At 36.2% G+C, this 20,188-nt stretch overlaps 3 protein-coding genes across 4 annotated transcripts; 1 reads left to right on the top strand and 2 right to left on the bottom strand.

The window, feature by feature from the left end:
- The first annotated feature begins 2,498 nt into the window (after positions 1 to 2,498).
- Positions 2,499 to 3,861, top strand: LOC120011386 (F-box/kelch-repeat protein At5g43190-like). The gene has a single exon (XM_038862492.1). It carries the CDS (start codon positions 2,628 to 2,630, stop codon positions 3,789 to 3,791), a length of 1,164 nt encoding a protein of 387 aa, XP_038718420.1. The 5' UTR covers positions 2,499 to 2,627; the 3' UTR covers positions 3,792 to 3,861.
- A 687-nt stretch (positions 3,862 to 4,548) lies between these two features.
- Positions 4,549 to 8,885, bottom strand: LOC120010646 (mitochondrial outer membrane protein porin 2-like). Its single transcript, XM_038861438.1, has 6 exons — positions 8,658 to 8,885; positions 8,502 to 8,569; positions 5,971 to 6,081; positions 5,784 to 5,870; positions 5,490 to 5,698; positions 4,549 to 5,118 (listed from the first exon to the last, which is right to left on the bottom strand). The coding sequence occupies exons 1-6, from the start codon at positions 8,704 to 8,706 to the stop codon at positions 4,812 to 4,814; spliced, it is 831 nt and encodes a 276-aa protein (XP_038717366.1). The 5' UTR covers positions 8,707 to 8,885; the 3' UTR covers positions 4,549 to 4,811.
- A 4,592-nt stretch (positions 8,886 to 13,477) lies between these two features.
- Positions 13,478 to 19,809, bottom strand: LOC120010649 (adenine phosphoribosyltransferase 1, chloroplastic-like). 2 transcript variants are annotated; one of them, XM_038861441.1, is made up of 7 exons: positions 19,639 to 19,809; positions 19,276 to 19,392; positions 19,041 to 19,151; positions 17,947 to 18,039; positions 15,973 to 16,122; positions 14,889 to 14,947; positions 13,478 to 13,894 (listed from the first exon to the last, which is right to left on the bottom strand). In XM_038861441.1, the coding sequence occupies exons 2-7, from the start codon at positions 19,361 to 19,363 to the stop codon at positions 13,835 to 13,837; spliced, it is 561 nt and encodes a 186-aa protein (XP_038717369.1). In that variant the 5' UTR covers positions 19,364 to 19,392; positions 19,639 to 19,809; the 3' UTR covers positions 13,478 to 13,834. The 2 variants fall into 2 exon arrangements, with proteins under 2 accessions (XP_038717369.1, XP_038717368.1); XM_038861440.1 differs by having other exon boundaries at positions 19,276 to 19,395.
- Between the last annotated feature and the right edge of the window lie 379 nt (positions 19,810 to 20,188).

Raw genomic sequence — 20,188 nt, forward strand, 5'->3', positions numbered from 1 at the left:
GAATGGAGTTTAAATTGAATGCCATAACGACTATATATATATATATATATATGATCGATACTCACGGATAGATTTATTCAATCACCATCAAAGACTTTTATAATAAGACTTTAATACTGTGCATTATTCTTATTGCACAAATTTCTTTTTTCCAAGAATCCCGTTAGTGAATTCGTCTCTGTTTTTTTAGGGTGTTGTTTGACTTTCTGTCATTTATAAGGTCTGAATTTCTGTCCACGTGCCGAATAAATTTAATCAGTGCACATCCTACAAAATAATTGTGGCTTCCAACAAACAGAAAAAGTGTATAATTGTTTTTATTGTCCAACTTACAACATAATGAATGAATAAATTTTCAAAACGAAAATGACCCAACTTGTGTAGTCAACTCAAATGTAAAATACCCAATAGGTTTGTGCTTGTATTAAAGTTAGAAAATTGAAATATCCCAAATTTACAAGTATTGCTACGTGATAACAGACATGGGTGAAGCCATGATGTAATATAAGAGGGGTCGTCAAGAGCAGACATATGATTTTATGTCAAGATGAGCAAAGTTAAACGGTTTCCTTAGAATTTTTTTTAGATTATCTATTAATTATATTTTTGAAAGTACGATAAATAATACTAAAAATGAAAAGTTTATAAAATAAGATAAGTAATAATTGTGACATTTCTTCTTATTTTAATCTTTTTTCGCAATACCGAAAATACCCTCTTGCTTGGCTCAAATTCAACAGAGGATAAGCTTAGACTCTTAGAAAAAGGGGGTTCGAAGAAGAGAAAACTAAAGGCCAACAACAAATTGTATATGATTCGAAGAGGAGAGTTTGGTGAGATAAATCTTGAGTGCACATGGGTGATTCTTATGGGTTTCTCAAGGGGAATTGATCAAACCTTGAGTGGAGCAAACTTAGAGGTTGTACAAGAGGCTCGGATTTCTACATCTAGTGGAGTACTCGTACAACCCCATGGACGTAAGTTTGGTATATCAGAACCTACCAAGCCACGTAAATCCCGGTGTCTTTTTTTGCCCTCTATTCGATTTACTTCCTTATGTGATTGATTATTGCTTGTGGTGGTTCGGCCTTTTACTCCCGGTTGGGTTTGCCGATTTAACGGGATTTGAGGTGTTTAATTTTTGTGTGTTCCGCTGCGCTATACCCCTCTAAGAGTGTCCGACACCTTGTTCAGAAAATAGCTATTATGCAGTAGCGAACAACTTCAACCCTGCACAAAAACTAGCAGCTCCAAAATCCTACACTAATTATTCTCCTTTTGTCGCCCACTCAGCCGATTAAGACCAGCAAGTCAGTAATTATTGCTTAAGAAATTCTTCCTCCCGCTCGTGCAAGAAACGCCCTCGGGAAAATGCCTCTTTTCACTATTTTATGATATTGGGTTAGTTTGATAGAGCGGAAAGTGTGATTTTCAATAGGGCTTTTCAAAAAAACCGCCCAAACCGAAATCAAAATGATTGGTCGGTTTTTTATAATACAAAATTTCACATTTCTCCACTAAAAACCGAACCAATAAAAAACTGAAAAAATCGACAAAATCGACCGTTTGGTCGGTTATTTTCATGTCAAAAAAATCTCTAAAAATCGATCGAAACCGACCGCGAACACCCCTAATTTTCAATTCTAGTAGAAATATTGTAGAAAAAAAGTTGCTTAAAGCTGTTAAATATGCTGTGAGGTGTTTGATGAACTAAAAATAAACGCTAGAGGAAAATTTATTGAGTGAAAGTATTATCTTGAATTTAATAATAAATTTCATAACTTTTCAATCATTTTGTTATTTAGTTTAATCTAATAAATATTTTAAAATTGAAAATATGTTTTTTTTATGTAATATGAGATTAAAAATTGTTAAGTAAAAAAAATAATATAAATATTTTTTAATTAAAATTGATAAGGAAATGTTAATAAAATAATAATATAAATTATTTTAAGTAATATTAATAAAGAAATTAATATATGTAATAAATATATAAAGAAATTAATAAAGAAATTTTTTAATGCAATATATTAATATAGATAGTATTATAAAGGGCCCCACGATTTAAAAAAAAATGTTATTTAGGTATAAAGAATCAGACCCACCTGACAACTTTTAAGAGAAGACAAAAAAAAATTTAATAATTATGTGTATCCCATGATATAAAAAAATGAAAAACAAAAAAACAAAACAGTAGCTGTTGTTAAATAAGCTCCAATTTAAACCTAGCGGAGCCGCTACCGTTTGTGCAGCGGTTCCGCTACAAACGCTAAAGCGTTTGGTAAAGCGGTGGTATCAACGGAAACGCTCACATTATACCTGAAACCAAAAATAGAGATAATTAAGTAATATTCATCTTTAATTAAATTAAAGGAGAAGTTTTCAAATGGCCTAGATATTTTAATGAAAAAATCATTTTGACATGAAGTTTTCACATAAAGTTCTCATAGTCCATGAGACGAAATATGAGCACAATCCACTTAAGGAGAAATAAATCTGACCAAGTGGGCTATTACTCCATTGTTATTATTTTCTTCTGACCATTTAAGCAAATTTAGATATGTTATAAAGACCGGCCGATTGCGTTCTTGCTACTGCTACTTCTTCTTCTTGTGCTGTCAACACAAATGAAACGAAAAGACATGCACATCAAACCCATTAGCTTCCGATCTTCACCGAAGACACCGGACGGACCCGGAGTCAAATCTGCCGGTGGGTTTCAAGAAATGGATTCGGAGATATGGAGTCGCTTGCCGGAGGAAGTACTGGAGCATATACTCTCCTTCTTGCCTCTCAAAACATTGATGAATTTGAGATCAACTTGTAAGAATTTCAAGTCTCTAATATACTCTCCTTCTTTTGTGTCTAGAAACTCTTCTTCATCTTCTCTCTCTTCTTTTTTCTTGCTGTCTCACCCTCAATGTCACGGTCACTTTCCTCTCTATGACCCTGTCATTGGCACCTGGCGCAATTTAGCTCCTTCGCTCTCTATATCAGTACCCTGCACTGCACCAACGACTCTGATTTCGTCTTCTAATGGGTTGTTCTGCTTCTCTATTCCCAATTTGTCTTCCTTCCTTGTATGCAATCTCTTGGCCAAATCTTCTAGAATAATTGAATTCCCTTCATACCCTTTTGGATTTGAGTTACTCACTTTGGTTTCCACTCCATTTGGGTACAAAATCTTCATGCTCTGCACTCGGTCTTCGTGTAATCAAGCTTTTGTTTACGACTCAAGAACCCATTCTTGGCAAAAATTTAATGGGTTTGATCCAATTTTCAGTGCTAATTATTATCAAGGAGGTGTTTACTTTAAAGGGTCTTTGTATTTTACTTCTCCAGAGCCATTTTCAATAGTATGCTTTGATCTGGAAAATGGGGTTTGGGAGAGATTAGAAACTAATTTGCCCATTGACCTCACATTTGTGAGGCTTGTGAGTGACGGGGAAGAGAAGTTGTATTTGGTTGGAGGGATTGGAAGAAATGGGATTTCAAGGAGTATTAAGTTGTGGGATTTGGATGATGAAAGGAATTGGATTGAAGTAGAGAGTTTGCCCGAGATGATGTGCAGGAAATTAATGTCTGTTTCTTACCACAATTATGAGCATGTTTATTGCTTTTGGCATCAGAATACAATCTGTCTGTGCTGCTACACTTGGCCAGAAATAGTGTATTACAAGGTCTTAAGCAGGACTTGGCATTGGTTGCCTAAATGCCCTTCATTGCCTGAGAAGTGGAGCTGTGGCTTCAGGTGGTTTTCTTTTGTTCCTGAATTGTATGCCTTAGCTTGAATTGTGTATCCTATTGTTTGAATGGATATCCTTGGAGTTGTTTACTAGAAAAGATATAGTGTTGTTTGTCTGTTTCACTTTTTTTTTTTTTTTTTTTTTATTTTCTATGTTTGAGATCGTCAATTTATAACTCCAATTCATGTGGATTGTTGGATATTAAGTAAGCTGCAATTATAATCAATGACTTTGACACGTCACATAGATTTTGAGGTAAAATAGGGACCCAATTTGAGTATACAGCATTGCTCAATTGTTACGTGGTAGTTTGAAATTTTCAATTCCATAAACAATTACTTTGTTCCTCACAATATGTTATGTATAATTACGGTCATGATCATCCTTTCCTTTGAATTGTTGAGTCTAATAGGCGGCATGTAGTAGCGGTTGGACCCAACTGCGAAATAGTCATTGCTTTACAAAACAACAAAGATTGCCAACAAAACCCGTCATTAATTAGCAAAAAAAATTAGACTGGTCAACTATCTAGACTTTAAAAACAAGTGAAATCTCAAGTGGCCAATGAGTGAATTAAGAGGTTGATATTGGTTCTGTTTATTTATAGCATGAATAGTTATTGCGCTGGGGGTATATATGAGTAAGGAGCCACTAATTGGAGTGGTAAAGATGGTGCGTATTAGTTTGGTGACTAGGATTCCCTGTTTCAAAAGTAGTCTATGATTTCTCCATCACAAATATTTGTCCAATCTAATAACATAAGATAATGAGCTTAATCGTTATTGACTAAGTCACACATGCATTACTAACCATGGATTAGAATATAATATGAAATGAATTCAAGTCATTTGCCATTTCAATGAAATCAAAATCTGCACTCAACATGAATGAACAGGGGAAAGTTTAGGCAATTTGGAGCTATTCTTTCCAAACAAGTAAAATAAGAAACCCTGTCCAAAAAAGTTGCAAGGAATACCATTTGGAAATTATAATGCACCTGCAAGAGAGGCGAAGAAATTGACGAAATAATGTGAGTTGCAAAGTTGTCAAGAATAATATGAGCCTTCAAGGCTTGAGAGAGAGCGCCAGGCCGAACTTTGGAGTCTTTTCCAAGGTGTTGGTGTTAAAGGCACCAGAGATTGTCAGGAAGGACTTAGGTTTGATCTCATGCTGTAAAAGGGCACCAAGATTACCATGGTTGTTAAGCTTTGCTTTCACGACTGTGTGTGGATCAACAGAATATGAGCATCCAACAGTTAACGTATTTTCATTGGTGGAGAACCTTCGGCTTATATCCCCTACCACAGCACCTCCATTAAGCTGTGTTAGATGATGCAGATATGAGAAACGTACCGAGTCTCCTTTGTCAGCTCTACAAAAGGAAACGATCCCGTTTAGGATTATGCATAAATATTATCGGCAGTTATCAAATCCCATTAACCTTTCACAAGGTTTGAGTGATAAGTATGATGATAAGAAAGCTTTTTGCGCAACAGTTGTCAACTCCAAAGCACTATTTCACACCATGAACAACCATTAACTGAGATAACCGAAATGCACAAAATCCTTTTGCTATATCTAAGATTATGAAGCAGAGCCTCGATGTTATCTAATATTTTGAATTTTATACAAACCATTTATAGAATTGCTTAGAAACACAAACTAAGCAAATAAACAAGCATAATAGTAAATATATCTAATACTAGGTTCATCTGTAAGTTAATCTCAAGGGAGAGGACTTACAGAATCACTGTAACGATGGAATCTGGGTTCGTCAAGCATACTCCAGTATTATATTTTAAAAATTCACCAGAAGCTGTCACATAACTCGCCTCTGCTCCAAATGCAATGGTGGGTGTACCCACAGTAGCAGAAACGTCAACAGCAGGGGATTGCTTCACACCAACAGCTGTAGTAAAAGTAGCATGTTGATGAGAGTACTGAACCTCCAACTGCAAAAGAAAAAACATAGAACTATAAAACCTACATTTACAGATGTGAGATTGCATCCACCAGACACGAAAACAAAATTAGTACCTTGCCAGAGCTGTAATCAGGGAGTTTGACCGAAGCAATAGATTTCGTGGATGATGGGAAATCTGCGATGGTGAGGGTTGTTAAGATCTGCAGAACATGTAAAGTACTATCAAAAATATAAAAATCATTATGAACTTGGATCAAAAAAGGAAAAGAAAACGAAAATCAAACATAGGTGACTCATTACATTTGATTCTGTGTCAAGTTTGACATCAATTGTGGTGTTCTTGTGTTTGTATTGTGCTGCCACATCCCCAGACGATAGACCCCCCTTCTGGACTAATTTCGAAGTAAGATGCTGCAGATAAAGAGATGATGTTAAAGCATTCAATCACCTAAAAGTGAACATGCTGAAAAAGTAAAATCTTCTAAACCCAATTTAAGCTCAAGAAAAAACCTTGTAGAATGCAATGGAAGGCAGGCACCTCGCCAAACAAGGACAGATGTGCTACCTTAAGAAAAAAGTAGGGTAGTACTGACCAAGAAATGAATAAAATACTATCAAGACACCTACACATGAAACCTCGCAAAATATGCAAAATCTTCAGCCAAGATACTTTAAAAAATGTCCAACGATGAAATAATGCAGATCCAAGACGAAGTGGTTTATATTACGGAAATATCAGCAATTATAAAAGACCGCATGATTCAGGAGCAGATAAGTCTTCAACTTGGTGAAAAACTAGCCCACAATGACATAATCTTTCCAAACAACAAATGTAATGGACAGCTATTACGCTAACATCACAACTTCTGGGTGTCAATAATCAATATTCACCCACCAGCATGATGCTTCACAATCCCAACAGCACGCCTGACAATCAACACTCGTAAGTCACCCGTCATTGCTCACCAAAAACAGTTCCTTCAAGTTTCATTTAGTGATTCAATACTGTCCTCTACCTTATTTATATGACAATGGTGGCACCTTCCTTTCAACTATGTATTTTGTAATTAACTTTCAAACAACCCCTAGCACAACACAAAAAAAAAAAGGTCCAGAGAAGAGTGCATAAATAAATAATCCTATCTAATAAAAGGTAACTGAAATGGAGAGACTATCACATTTGGAAATGTCTATTTATTTGGACACAGCGAAAAGAACTTCGACATATAGCGACTTTCAACTTTACAGTTCTAGTACCAATAAGAGAAATTTCATCAAACAGACATCCAGACATCATTGTTTTGTCAGCCCTACTTTCGAGGCCAAATCAGCCAACTCTTCAGGCCACAGGGTAAAGGATACCTTTTGTTTTCAAATATATAAAGCATTTAATACTCAGTCCCTAGTCAATCTCAAAAGCACAATATTATAGTTTACTAATGCAATATCTTTCTTCTTTCCCCTTAAAAATAACAAACTAACTCTCCATGAGACATTATTATATTGCAAGATTCCAGTCATTTTCTGTCTGGTAAATACAAATTGCAGATTAGCTACATATCTGTTGTGGAAGTTATAGAGTTGTGACACGTGCTTGTGCACATGTCTCTATGTGAAAATGATGCAATCAAGATGCTAACTTAGTTAAATTCCCTTTTTAAGCATAAACACTACTTCTCTTTTTATGTCCACATCAACAAAATGGAAGAGAGAGAGAGAGAGAGAGAGAGAGAGTCAAAAAGTCCACAAACACGATAGAAATCCTTCAACTCTTCTACACATATGATAAGGAATTCATTTTCATGAAACACAGTTTCTAACTTCCTTTCTCACCTGTGTTTTACCGAAATTTGTTCGCATCCACTGAATGGTTCCCAATAAATCCAAAAGAACATATGTAACAAATTTTATTAAATAAGCTTGAAACTTGAAAGCGAAGTAACAAATTTCCTACCAATTGTCTTTGAAATTTATATATGCTACTCTATTTCTATTAAAAATTACTGCCTACACATTGTAAAATCAATATTCACAGCATGCCTTTAGCAAATAATCCCTTCTTCATTGCACTTCCAGAATTTGTTAGAGAGTGTTTATCAAACTTTATAAACAATAATAAACAAATTGAATCTATTCCTGCCGCTACATAATTGCTACAAGAAAGGGAGATAGGAGGTGGGAAGAGCAATATTTGGATATTTGGAACATATGCAACAGAATGGGGCTTCAAGGAGAAATGATAACTCTTCATGGCACCTGGAATAGAAAATCTTCAGAAACATAATTATAGCTCTCAGTTCAGGTGTAAAATTTTCATGTAATGAACTATCTTTGAGAATGTACGATATGAACATGGATATCCTACCACTAAATGTGATATGCATTAAGTAGTTCACCTTGAAAAGGAGAAGATCTCAGTAAAAGAAGAAAATTCCAAACTCCAATTGTCAACTATCAGACATTTCTCCACTCATTTTCATTGTTATAGGGAAAGATGAAGAAGAAGACAGAAGTCCTGTAAACTTTATTAGAAAAATGTGACGGCTGAAGACAACAACATAAGATTCGACATTAATTAACATAGCCATGACTAAAAAACAGATCCAAGTTTGCACAACGGAGAATCGGGTAGAATGCACTCAAGACTCAAGAGCAAAGAATCTGACTGAATACTAGTACAAGTATATCATGACGACAAAACCTAGGTTAATTATCAAAAAAACTCAACAATAAGCAGTTAGATCCAGAAAATGCATATGAATCCAGCTAAATTGGCCAAATCGATAATAATACTCATGAATGATTGCGATCATAAGGAAAAGAGTCCGAACCAATCCAGTGTAGCTAGAACTGGAGATGCTAAACTTCTGCTCGTCACTGTAGTCCCTGGTCAGTACATCTGCATACAAAATCAGATCACTACAAGCTCCATGCTACTTCAACCTGAGTATCAATCCAGAGGGAGGAACGAGAGGAGGAAGATTTACCTTTGGCTTTCTTGCCGAATTCAGAAAAGAGTCCAGGTCCTTTGCTCATTGTCGCAGACACGAAGATATGAGACACAGCACTGGCTATAGAGAGGGTTTTGCGAAGGGTTTTTGTGCTGTGAGAGATGAACAGTTGATGTTTGGGTTTTTATATCCCGTATAGTTTTCGATGTTTTGGGGACAACTGGACAAAGTAATGAGGCTATCTTACAGCCGCAGGGCGAGGGCCAGAACTAGGGATGGCAAAAAAAACCGATCCGAGCATTATCCATAGGATACCCGGTCCATTTAAAATCCGAAAACCGATCCTATAGGGTTTGGAAACGGTTTTGGTTTTGATTTTCAAACCCGTTACGGTTTAGGGTCGGGTTTGGTTTTTGATGCCGGGTTTAGGGTACCCGAACCGTTTAATTAAAAAAGTGAATTATAGTAATAACATTATAAATCATATATGTAAATATATATTATTAGGATGATAAATTTAACATGATCAAGCATATTAAATAAAATTATAGATTATACATTCAAACTTGAACAACATTATAAGTCATATTATTTTTTAAGAAATTGAATTATACATTTATAGAAAAATAAAAAAAAATTTAAAAGTTAAATGGTAAACGGGTACCCGATGGTAAATGGTTATGGAACGGTTCTGGTTTTGGAAATTTAAATGGTTCTTTAAACGGTTTTGGTATTGGGTACCTTAAATGGAAACGGTTTTGGTATTCACTAATTGGAAGGGTACCCGACCCATTGCCATCCCTAGCCAGAACCACACCGTTCACGTCGATTTGGCAGAAAATGACGTAGTTTTGACGAAGTTTTTGTCCAACAATTTATAATGCGCAATGGGCCGGTGGTGATTAGGGCCGAACCATTGGTAAAATTATTTGAGGTAAACTTTAGTTACATTCCCATGTTTATTAATAATGCCCCTTGTTAAACATATTCCTAAAAATTTAACATATTTATAAACACACCCAAAATTACATAAAATCCCATTCATTTTAGAAAAACACCCCAAATCAAAAAATAGAGTAACCCAGATAATTCTCTTTATCTTCAAATGAAAATTTAGTTGTCAATCGCTTGAAGGAGGGAAACAACAATAGTTGTTTCGGGTGTCATGGAATGAACAATGGGTCTTGAAATCTGAAAATCGATAGAAGTATAACAATGTACGTAATTACCGACTTATGCCATGAAACCTAAGAAACAAGTGGAAGTAAACCAGATTTGTGTAAATGGGAGTGGATCTGAGCTTAGGATTCACTCTCATAGGTTGATCTTCAATCAATTGCAAGACATAATGAATTTGAAGATGCAAGTCAAACCAAGCTAGTAGCATCAGGCAAGCCTTGTCGGAGATCGGCGTCTCTCACCCCGGATGACGTCATACTCGAACGCTTGGAGGAGATGGCTTCGCGAGCTTGAAGGAGGGAAACAACAATAGTTGTTTCGCGTGTCAGGGAACGAACAATGGATCTTGGAATTTGAAAATCGATAGAAGTATACAAGGTATGTAATTACCGACTTATGCCATGAAACCTAAGAAACAAGTGGAAGTAAACCAGATTTGTGTAAATGGGAATGGATCTGAGCTTAGGATTCACTCTCATAGGTTGATCTACTATCAATTGCAAGACTAGACAATGAATTTGAAGATGCAAGTCAAACCAAGCTTGTAGCATCAGGCAAGCCTTGTCGGAGATCGGCGTCTCTCACCCCAGATGACTTCGTACTCGAACGCTTGTTGGAGATCGCGAGATCAGGCTAGGAAGCAAACTAAATTTGTGTGGGATAAATATACAAAACCTAGCAAGCAAACACTTGAAGAGTAGACTCAAAGATTTGTTGCAGAAATTACAGTAACCTATGGGGGCATAAATTGAAAGATGGTTGCAGAATTTTGGGTGACTAAATTTTAGGGTTGGTGTTTGTGGAGGAGGGGAAAAAAATCTTGGGCTTACTGGGGTGGAAAGAGCTCAAGCCTAACAAAACACATGGTCAAAGCAAAGTCAACATAAGTCGGAGTGTTCTTAGTAAATATCGGGGTGTGACTAAAGTTTACCATTATTTGGAGCATGCAAGTAAAAACTTTAATATAATTTCGTGATAAAGTGAGAACAACACAAAAATATCAAAGCTGATGTAAAGGGGGAAAAAATTGCATAGTTGAACTCATGACCATCACCACTGTTGCCATCACCATCATATTTCTATCAATATACCATTTAGTAAGAGAATATTCAATGGTGGTTCAACACTTCATCATCATAAGATGATGCAGTGCGCATGCTCCACTGAATACTTGACAAGTGCACAACTCTTTTTTGGTTATCTTCGAAATCTTTTTTACCTCTGTCTCGCTAGGGCATTGAAAATCTCACTACGAACTCCTTTTGAGTCCATCATACCTAAAATTCACCATCAACCAAAATTAAAATAAGAGTTAGCATAACAAAGAATTTTCTCCCACTTTCTCGACTGCCAACCATACATGTTAATTAATTGATTAGTTAAAGTTTACTTCGAATTCACCTATACTTTCACTGAAATCTTCTTTAGCACGCAATTCTTTCTCCTCGAGCCTATTAAACCGCGATTCAAATTTTCTTCATAATTCATCTATATCTGCATTAATGTTCTTGTTGATGAACTTGAGTTCTTTGAGTACTGTTTGCCATATTATTTTTCGTCCAACCACCATACCCTCATTGTTATATATAATATAATAATTGTCTCGTTTAATGGGTCAAGTATTCAATGGCATATGTGCACCATGTCGACGTGGTGCTAAGCAACCACTAAATATATTTTTAGTAAATTGAGCCAAAACTAGTGAGATTTACATTTGAACTTTGTCATTATTATAAATAGCAATTCATGATGAGAATAAATAAAATTTATATCTCCAATGTTGGTCTTGTTTTAGTGTCTGATGCAATGCAGATCAATGATGATCATTCAAATTACTCCCTACACCACCATATTATGTGGACTATTTTTCTCCCCACTTAAGGAATTGTGCACTAAGTACCTGGCCGGCCCCGTACAATATTTTTTTATTTCAAGATAATATTTCGTCTATATTAGAACGAAAAAATCCATTAGATAATGAACTATTGGTTCTCAGCCATCTCTGTTTATGAATCAACAATTCAAAGTTCTGTTCTTACGTATTCTTGATAAACCAATATTTATATATAGATGAGGGGATCCCCTGGGAAGTAAGAAGCCCCTTTGACATCTCTTCATGGGAAAGAATTCTCGATGTGAAAACATAGAGACAAAGGACTGATCTTTGAATAGGAAAAAGAGTGGATTGGTAGGGTCCCAAATGAACATGACCGATTGAGGTTGGGAGAGTGAAAACCTGACTTACCAACTAGTTTATGGGCTCAAGTGGGAGGAGACGAAATATTGTGCACACTCATGAAAGTATAATAACAAATTCTCTTCCTAGCTTGCGGAGTGAGGCGGAAAACAGACCACCACGTATTTGCACATTTTGTCAACTCCTAGAACATGCAATATAAGAGAGATTAAAAAATGTAATAAAAAATCATAGAAATGCAATTAATTGGAAATATATATTTACTTGGCACTTGACGCGATTTCAAGTACGAGTAATTACACCATGTGTATACATGAATCGGTTGGGAGAAACGGTGCTGGTTGTCAAGCGAGTATCCTTCATGGAGTTCATACGACTAGGTATAGAGTGGGGACGTTAACGGAGCGGGTTTGTGGTGAAAACCTCTTTGCCCATCCCCGTAAGATAAACTTCTTACTCATTGGATATTTTAATTTTTATCCCATTTCCTCACCCGTAGGTGCGAGGAATCTCCGTTCCTTTACCCGTCTTTTTCAATTGTAAGTAACGTGTGAATATGTAGCGGGGTGGATTTTGACAAACTCGTCCACACACTTATATCCATTGTTTTTGCTATAAAATACATGTACTTATAACTGACTCGTTAATAATGGAACGTACCCATCTTATTTAGAATGGGTTATATGGGTGTCTGCCAGGTACGGATATTTCTTACATCCTTAAACTACAGAGTGGTGCATTTTGATTAGTTGTGTTAATATGCAGAGCAAAAGTGATAGAATCATTCTAGTCAAACATTGTCACCCGGGGTGGATCTACAAAATGGGTTAAGAGGGGGCTTCGTTAGTTGCAAAGAGTAATTTATAGGAGGAGCCAAAGGTTGCCAAAAGTTGAGGGGATTAGGGGGCAATGCCTCGAAAAAAACAAAGATAATTATAGTTAAATTGTAATTACTTTTTCTACTATTTCATAGCCACTCATTAGAACTAATGATCGCAAACGGATTTTTTATTTGCTTGTTATCTATCAAATTTTAGAAATACAAAATAATGTATACGAGTATATAACTCAATTAAAATAACTCTAGTCTTGCATATCAATTTATATATATTTTTACTGAACTAGATGTTAACAAATTGCATATAAATAGTTCAAAATTTGTTTTCCAGAAGTGCAGCCCGAACTCTCATGGTGCCCCTCATTGCAATTCCTAACTATATCATGTAATTGATACATTGTCATCAGCATTTTCTGGATGCGTACATATAACACAAATTTTCAACAAATATTTTTTTAAAAAAACGATAAACACAATTTCTTCAGGAAAGGCCGCACAAAATATTTAGAGTTATTTATTCTGCAATGCAATAGCATGCATTGACACTTACATATTATTGTTTTAATTGCTAAAATACATTTTTTTAGTATTGAGTTGAAAAACGTTCAATAATAACTTATAATCAGGATTTAATTGACGAGGGAGTTGAACTTTGCATCTCCTAATAACACCCCCATCACCAAAAAAAATCCCCATCTAGCTCTTGGAGCAATATCAAAGGCCAGGAGCCTATATTACATTGGAAATTGTACCCCTAAAGTTCTTTCAATATGTTTTTTTAACCATATGAACTCACAAGAGATTAAATATAAAATTGTTGATTTTCTCTAACAGCTTAAACTTTAGGGATAATTTCACAATAAATTAAAAATCAATCCAAAGGTTATGGCATAGCCTGCTTTTGATGGTCGACATATTCAGCACTTCCCCACCAGCAACAAACCATTTATTACCAACAATGCCTCCTTCCTTTAATCAAGCCAGCCAAATTGACACTTCTCAAGAACAAGTTGGGCTCACAAGAACAAAGAGGGGTTTGTCTCCTAACCTTTCACGACCCTGATATAAGCCAAACAAGCACATCAGGATATACATTCAGAAATGTAAATTCAGAGGTAAACTTTGTTCATGGTTGATGACCATACATATAGACTAAAATGACATGTCTTGAGGGTAATGCAAAAGATATGCCAACCCTAAATTATCTGGAGGTCATAACTTGAATAATGGCCAAAGCAAAGAAGAAATTCCTATTAACAGACTCGGTTTGGCTATGCAGTGATCATACATTCAATCTCGACTAGTTATACCGAAGTGATTGCATATGAACTTGCAAAAGGTTGAAGCATAAAAAAACAACTAATATTAACTGAAACTGAGATGCTATTAAGCCAGTGGCGATTCTCCCTTAAATGACAATTAGACACTGCAAAGCAAGAAACCAATGTCTCCTATAAGAAATTCGGAAATTGAACATTTTTCAGTTCTACTAAAACCAAGGATCAATGAGATCCATTTTTCACTCTCCTTTCGTTTGTAAATCATGGAAGATTATATACAAAGCAATATAACCACCACAGACTGTGCGCGCCATCCTTCCCACCACTTTTCCTTTGAAATGTATAATTTTTCATTATGCACAACCTTTCACCATTGTCAAACTTTTACTTAATTTTGTTTTCTATAATGAAATTCCTTCATCAAACAATTTTTTGACACTCAAAGACTGAAATACATAGGGATGTTTTTTTTTTTTGGTTCTGTTTTTTTATTCACTATGGATGGAGATTTGAACCCCAGCCTAAGTGCAGGATGGTGAGGAGCTTGACCACTTGATTAGTGGTGCACCACAAGGACTAAACCATTGAACTGCCCGATTGAACACAGTGAGATGTGATAAATAGAGAATATATTCTCAACCATCGAAAGTTCTAGCCACGAAGTAGGTTACTCTACAAAATTGGAGAGGGCCATACTAAGCTCAAGGTAAACCAACAAAAACTGGAACTATTTCATAACATAGGTAAAGATTATCTTAAGATTAAGGACATACCTTGAGCTCTGCCAATTCAATAACACAAGCGCACTCGACAATTTCAACCCCAACACGCTCTGCATTAACATGCGGTAGGATGTGAGCGAGCAAAGTCTAATAACTCTTAACAAGAAAACGAAAGCACTATCTTCATCAAACAGTTGGTGCTATGTGAGCTAGCATAATGTAATAACTGAAACAAGATAACAGTGAAATTCCCGAAGCTGGTAATGCAGCAGCATAAACAACCACAATGCTTCTTTATTCGTCATACTTAAACATATAGTCTGTACAAAGGGCATTCTCATAATCACTTAACTATACAAATAAGTTCAACCACTCACACGAACATGCATGGCTATCGAAAAGAAAAAGAGTATGAATTGCCACAACGCAGGAAAACAGAGTTCAGTTTTCTTAGCAGCTTCACAGGAAGCAAGCTCTAGATTGTAAAACTGTACGCCTTATTTATGGCATGTCTGCTACAAAATGCATATGGGAAGCTAAGTTCAGAGTTTCTGCCTTCCCCGCCAAAACATATTGCTTCTTGATCAAAACATGCACTGCTTAATGTGCCCAACGATTTGTAAAACAACCCTTATACTTCAAGGGCATGATAGTAACCCTCTTCCCATGCCAATTGATTAAAGCTTCTCTATGAAATAATTGATGCAAAGGAAAACTGAAAAGAATCACCTTCAATACACATAATGATGCGGTAGCACACAGAACACTGTTCATGCTCATTTCTTGTTTATTTATTGAGCGAGTCCCTGTTTTCTTATATTGTCTTTAATGGCCATAAGCCTAGAAAATGCTCTTTATTAAAGAGGAATGGTGCGTCATAAGGTATGGTTGAGTCTTTTAATAAGATATGGTTGTGTCTTGCTTGTTGTACTTAGGGTATGGCTATGTTCAATAAACTCTTTTGTGTTCAGCTCTTGATCTCCCTTGAAGTCAAGATATTCTAAGCATAGTTCTAGCTCCAAAATTTATACTTTCATTTGCTGTTTTACTGTGTCCTAGTTATCTCCTACCCCCTGCCTCACGTAAACAAGAAAATACATGTAAAAGAGAGCATATTTAAGCCTCAAAGAACTACCGAGTAGCCTGATTGCAGCGCACAAGGTCCCTCCAGTTGCAATAAGATCATCTATTACCAAAGCACGCTCTCCAGCTTGAACAGCGCCTACATGCATCTCAATTTTGTCTGTTCCATACTCCAATGCATATTCTTCCGAAATAACCTCCCCTGACAAGAAATATAAAAACACATGTAAACATAAGAAACACCAAAATTAGTAAGAAATTGCAGAAAATATTTACTAAAATGCATCTGGCAATTATAGCATGATAAAGACCCCTCCTACCAGTGTTTCATGGGCTTTGGAGAGTCCATACCCAAACCCCACCTTAACAGTCCAACAAGCCCCGCCAGCATCCATGAGCGCACGTGCACACGAACCGGTTGTAGTCCAATGGGCCTCCACAATACCAATGTTTCATGGGCTCTTGTGAAAACCTATTGGACATGTTAAGGAGTGACATTTGCCTTCCTTATAAACAAGACTTAACTCCTCCATCTTTCCGATGTGGGAGTTTCTATCATAGCATTAAGCTCGTGAGTCGTGAGAATAAAATACTATGTTTCCTGGACATCTGGTTGAGATTGAGAACTTGAAAGCTTAAATTTAATTATGAATGGTCATAAAAAGAATAAACAATTTCCTTTTCCTAGTAAAAGAGATGCATACTTGTGGAAGAACCGCATTCCAGCTTTCAAACAATTTTTTTCAGAACTATATTCTGGAGTAATACATTTGGTTTATAGATGTTAACATATTGGGCCCCTTGTCCAACCCCCTAAAAGGTATATTCTGGAGTAATACATTTGGTTTATAGATGTTAACATATTGGGCCCCTTGTCCAACCCCCTAAAAGGTATATTCTGGAGTAATACATTTGGTTTATAGATGTTAACATATTGGGCCCCTTGTCCAACCCCCTAAAAGGCCTATTAAGAGGTAGGAGGAAACCCTCATTTAAACCACACACCAGCCCTCTTTCCAACCGATGTGGGATACTCAACATCCCCCCTCACGTGTGGGTTGGCCCAACTCCGAGAAGCCCACCACGTGAAAGCCCATCGCGTTGGACTGGCTCCGATACCATGTTAACATATTGGGCCCCTTGTCCAACCCCCTAAAAGGCCTATTAAGAGGTAGGAGGAAACCCTCATTTAAACCACACACCAGCCCTCTTTCCAACCGATGTGGGATACTCAACAATAGAAATTGTCTCGGAGTCATTACCATTACCTTCACCACTTATGAGTCAGAAACGGGCATGCTTCAAATGGAAAAGACAAAAGTTACATTTTTTAAGGGTGAAATTCTATAAGATTTGAGGACTATAAATATAATGGATTTTTTCTTTTATTTTAATGGAGAAAATAAATTATTGCATTCTAATAGAGTTTATCATGCTTTAAGCTCTTTACCCCCTCCTTCCCACACAATGGAACACACTAGAATTACAGTAGTAATATTATCAGGTTTAAAGTAGGAATTAACACATTCTTGGGAGAGGATAGGGAAGTTGTATGTGGATGAATTGTTCTTGGACAACGATCATTGTTCAAGATGTCAGATAAATTCGAACAAATTGTAATAACATAATTTCAACAATGTTTTTGGATGAAACACGTAAAAGAGCTAGAATGAGCATTAGAAGCCTTTCAATTTCAGATTGGACTGTTTTATGTGGCAGTGAATTGATTATCAAAATATTTAATAGAACTAAAAACAGCACAGACATATCAGCAATAATTTACACTTCATTGATCATCCATGATAAACTATTCGTAAACTGCTTGATCAAGTTATGGATAAAAGCAGAAGCATCTGAATCATCATTAAGTTACTGCAACTTATAAAAGAGTTGGAGCTAATAATATATTACAGTTGCAATCGTGTTCCCGTATCAACCACCCGTATCGTGTGCTATGCAAACTTCAAAGAACTTAAAAATGGTAGACAACTTATGAATAGAAATCAGAGCAGGTAAAATGATATACCAGGTAACTTTTTCGGTTTCCTCATGGGGACGAATTTTGCCCCAATAGCCAATGCAATAGGAGGTCCAAATATAAAACCTCTTGCTTCAATACCTGCATCATGCCATCAATGTCAGACAAGATGGAAATCCAGTTAGAAAATCCAAAAACTGAATGATGAATCAGCATAACTATCATGTATTTTGTATCCTTACTCTATCATCATAAATTTAATTAATTAATTAATCTATTATTATCATTGTCATCATCACCATCAAACTGACCACACGGACACTCGAGGTAGAGGAATTATCAAATTTACCCACAGAACATAAAAAAGAATGTAGATAAATCAGCTTACAAGAAAATCAATAAGTTTGAAAAGAACGTATCAGCACAAGCCACACATAAAGCTCGGAAAATTGGTACTATGGTTAAAATTAAATTGAACTACAGATTATTTGGGCAAAAGAACCGGTTCTTGTTTTCAAACAATGACAAGCTATTGAAAAAGGATTCTATTAGGTAATGGCAAGAGTGTTAGAACTGCTCATATGCTAGGGTCTAGACTGCGCAAGGAAAAACCAAAAAGGAAAAGGTTGGGTGGTGGCTATACACGATTTTCTAGAAAATGCTCTCTGTTTCATTTTTATTGCTTTGCAGTTAGGGAAAAGTATTCAAGTTCAAGTATCATTTACATAGTTACAACTTACAAGTAATACAATTTTTCAAAAGACAGAGTAAGGACTCTAGGAGATGCCACAAGAAACATATCCAATTATAGTTAGCCAACTGCCTGCTAATTTTTCCTTAGAAAGGACATGTAACCACCTTCATAATATAAATTTAACAAGTTTGGCCAATTTTGTATTAAGCATTAACAAAAATTCAGGTCAGTATCAAACTAGGAATCGGCTATTAGATAAATCTTGTATGCCATTGCAGTACAAGCTTAATAAATAGGCTTATAAGGAGTCTTAGATGACAGTTTTCATGGTACTCACAAGTTACAACATCAAAAACCTTATAAATGCAACAATATTACAAGCTAAATACAATTTAAGAAAACATATTGAAACAAAAAAGGGTCTTATCTGTGAGAGAACATGGATCACCTGCCACCACAGAGATAGCTTTCCCCTTGTACCTCTCAACAAACAAATCAACAGTGTCCTTGAACGCCTTCGTGTCAAGCAGCAAAGTCGTTATATCTTGAAACATAATCCCTGCCAAAACAAATTTTCACACAAACATTCTCTCATAAACGTTGAAGCAAATTCCGATTAGCCCTGTAAAACTAATTAATAACTAAAAAGCAAAAGCAGAGAATATAGAACAGAGAAGGAGCACCTTGTTTAGGGAAATCAGGGATCACGCGAATTGCGGAGGCGATTCTTGCTATACGAGGGTCCTTCTCATCTGCCGCACTTTCAGCCATTTTTCGATCTCCCACGGAGTCGCCACTCACTGCTAAGAAAGTCACGCAGATAGTGAGGAGAGTGCGAGAGAGCCGTAACAAGAACGAGTTCAACCAATAGGCAATAGCGCCAAAGTTTATATAATCAATAAACTACTCTTCCACCAATATCTTTTTTGTAAGGTCTTTATTACAATAATTACCACTGTTGATCGACCTTAATGGCAATAAAATATTGAATGTGTAGGCTGTAGCTGTAACTGAATAGGCAAAGAAAAGGACAAAACGCAAGTTACCGGAGCACTGAATAGGGACGAGTACGCGGCGGAGGAGAACCAACGGTCCTACTGGAAAGTCAGTCTAGCGACGGAGCAGAGAGTCAGTGCGAGTTGAGTAACGGAGGAGAGACAGAAATTGAGGAGAGTAGAAGCAGATTTCTCTGCATCGTCTGTGGAGTTGGCAGTGACCGGATCGCAATAAGAACGTATGAGCCGGTAAACGTGAGGGGCAATTTGGTTCATTTGTATATAAAATTCCGTATTAATTTATTTATCAACTGATCTTTGTTTTTCATTTTTTTTCCTACTTTATTCTCTCTTGTTGCGTCATGCGTGACTATGAACCCAATATCAACATGGGTCATGCACTCATACTTGATCTGTTATTAGAGTATCCACAATAGAATAATTTTAAAAGTGTTTGAGAAGATACTTTTTTGATAAATTAAGTTCTAGATGTTCACAATGTGTATTTGAGATGATACTTTTTTGATAAGTTAAGCACTACATGCACACTTGTGATAAAAAATGACACTTGAAGAATTAGTTCATACTTGATCTTTGAAGT

The sequence above is a fragment of the Tripterygium wilfordii genome, chromosome 12, assembly GCF_013401445.1.
Source record: "Tripterygium wilfordii isolate XIE 37 chromosome 12, ASM1340144v1, whole genome shotgun sequence".
NCBI lineage: Eukaryota > Viridiplantae > Streptophyta > Magnoliopsida > Celastrales > Celastraceae > Tripterygium > Tripterygium wilfordii.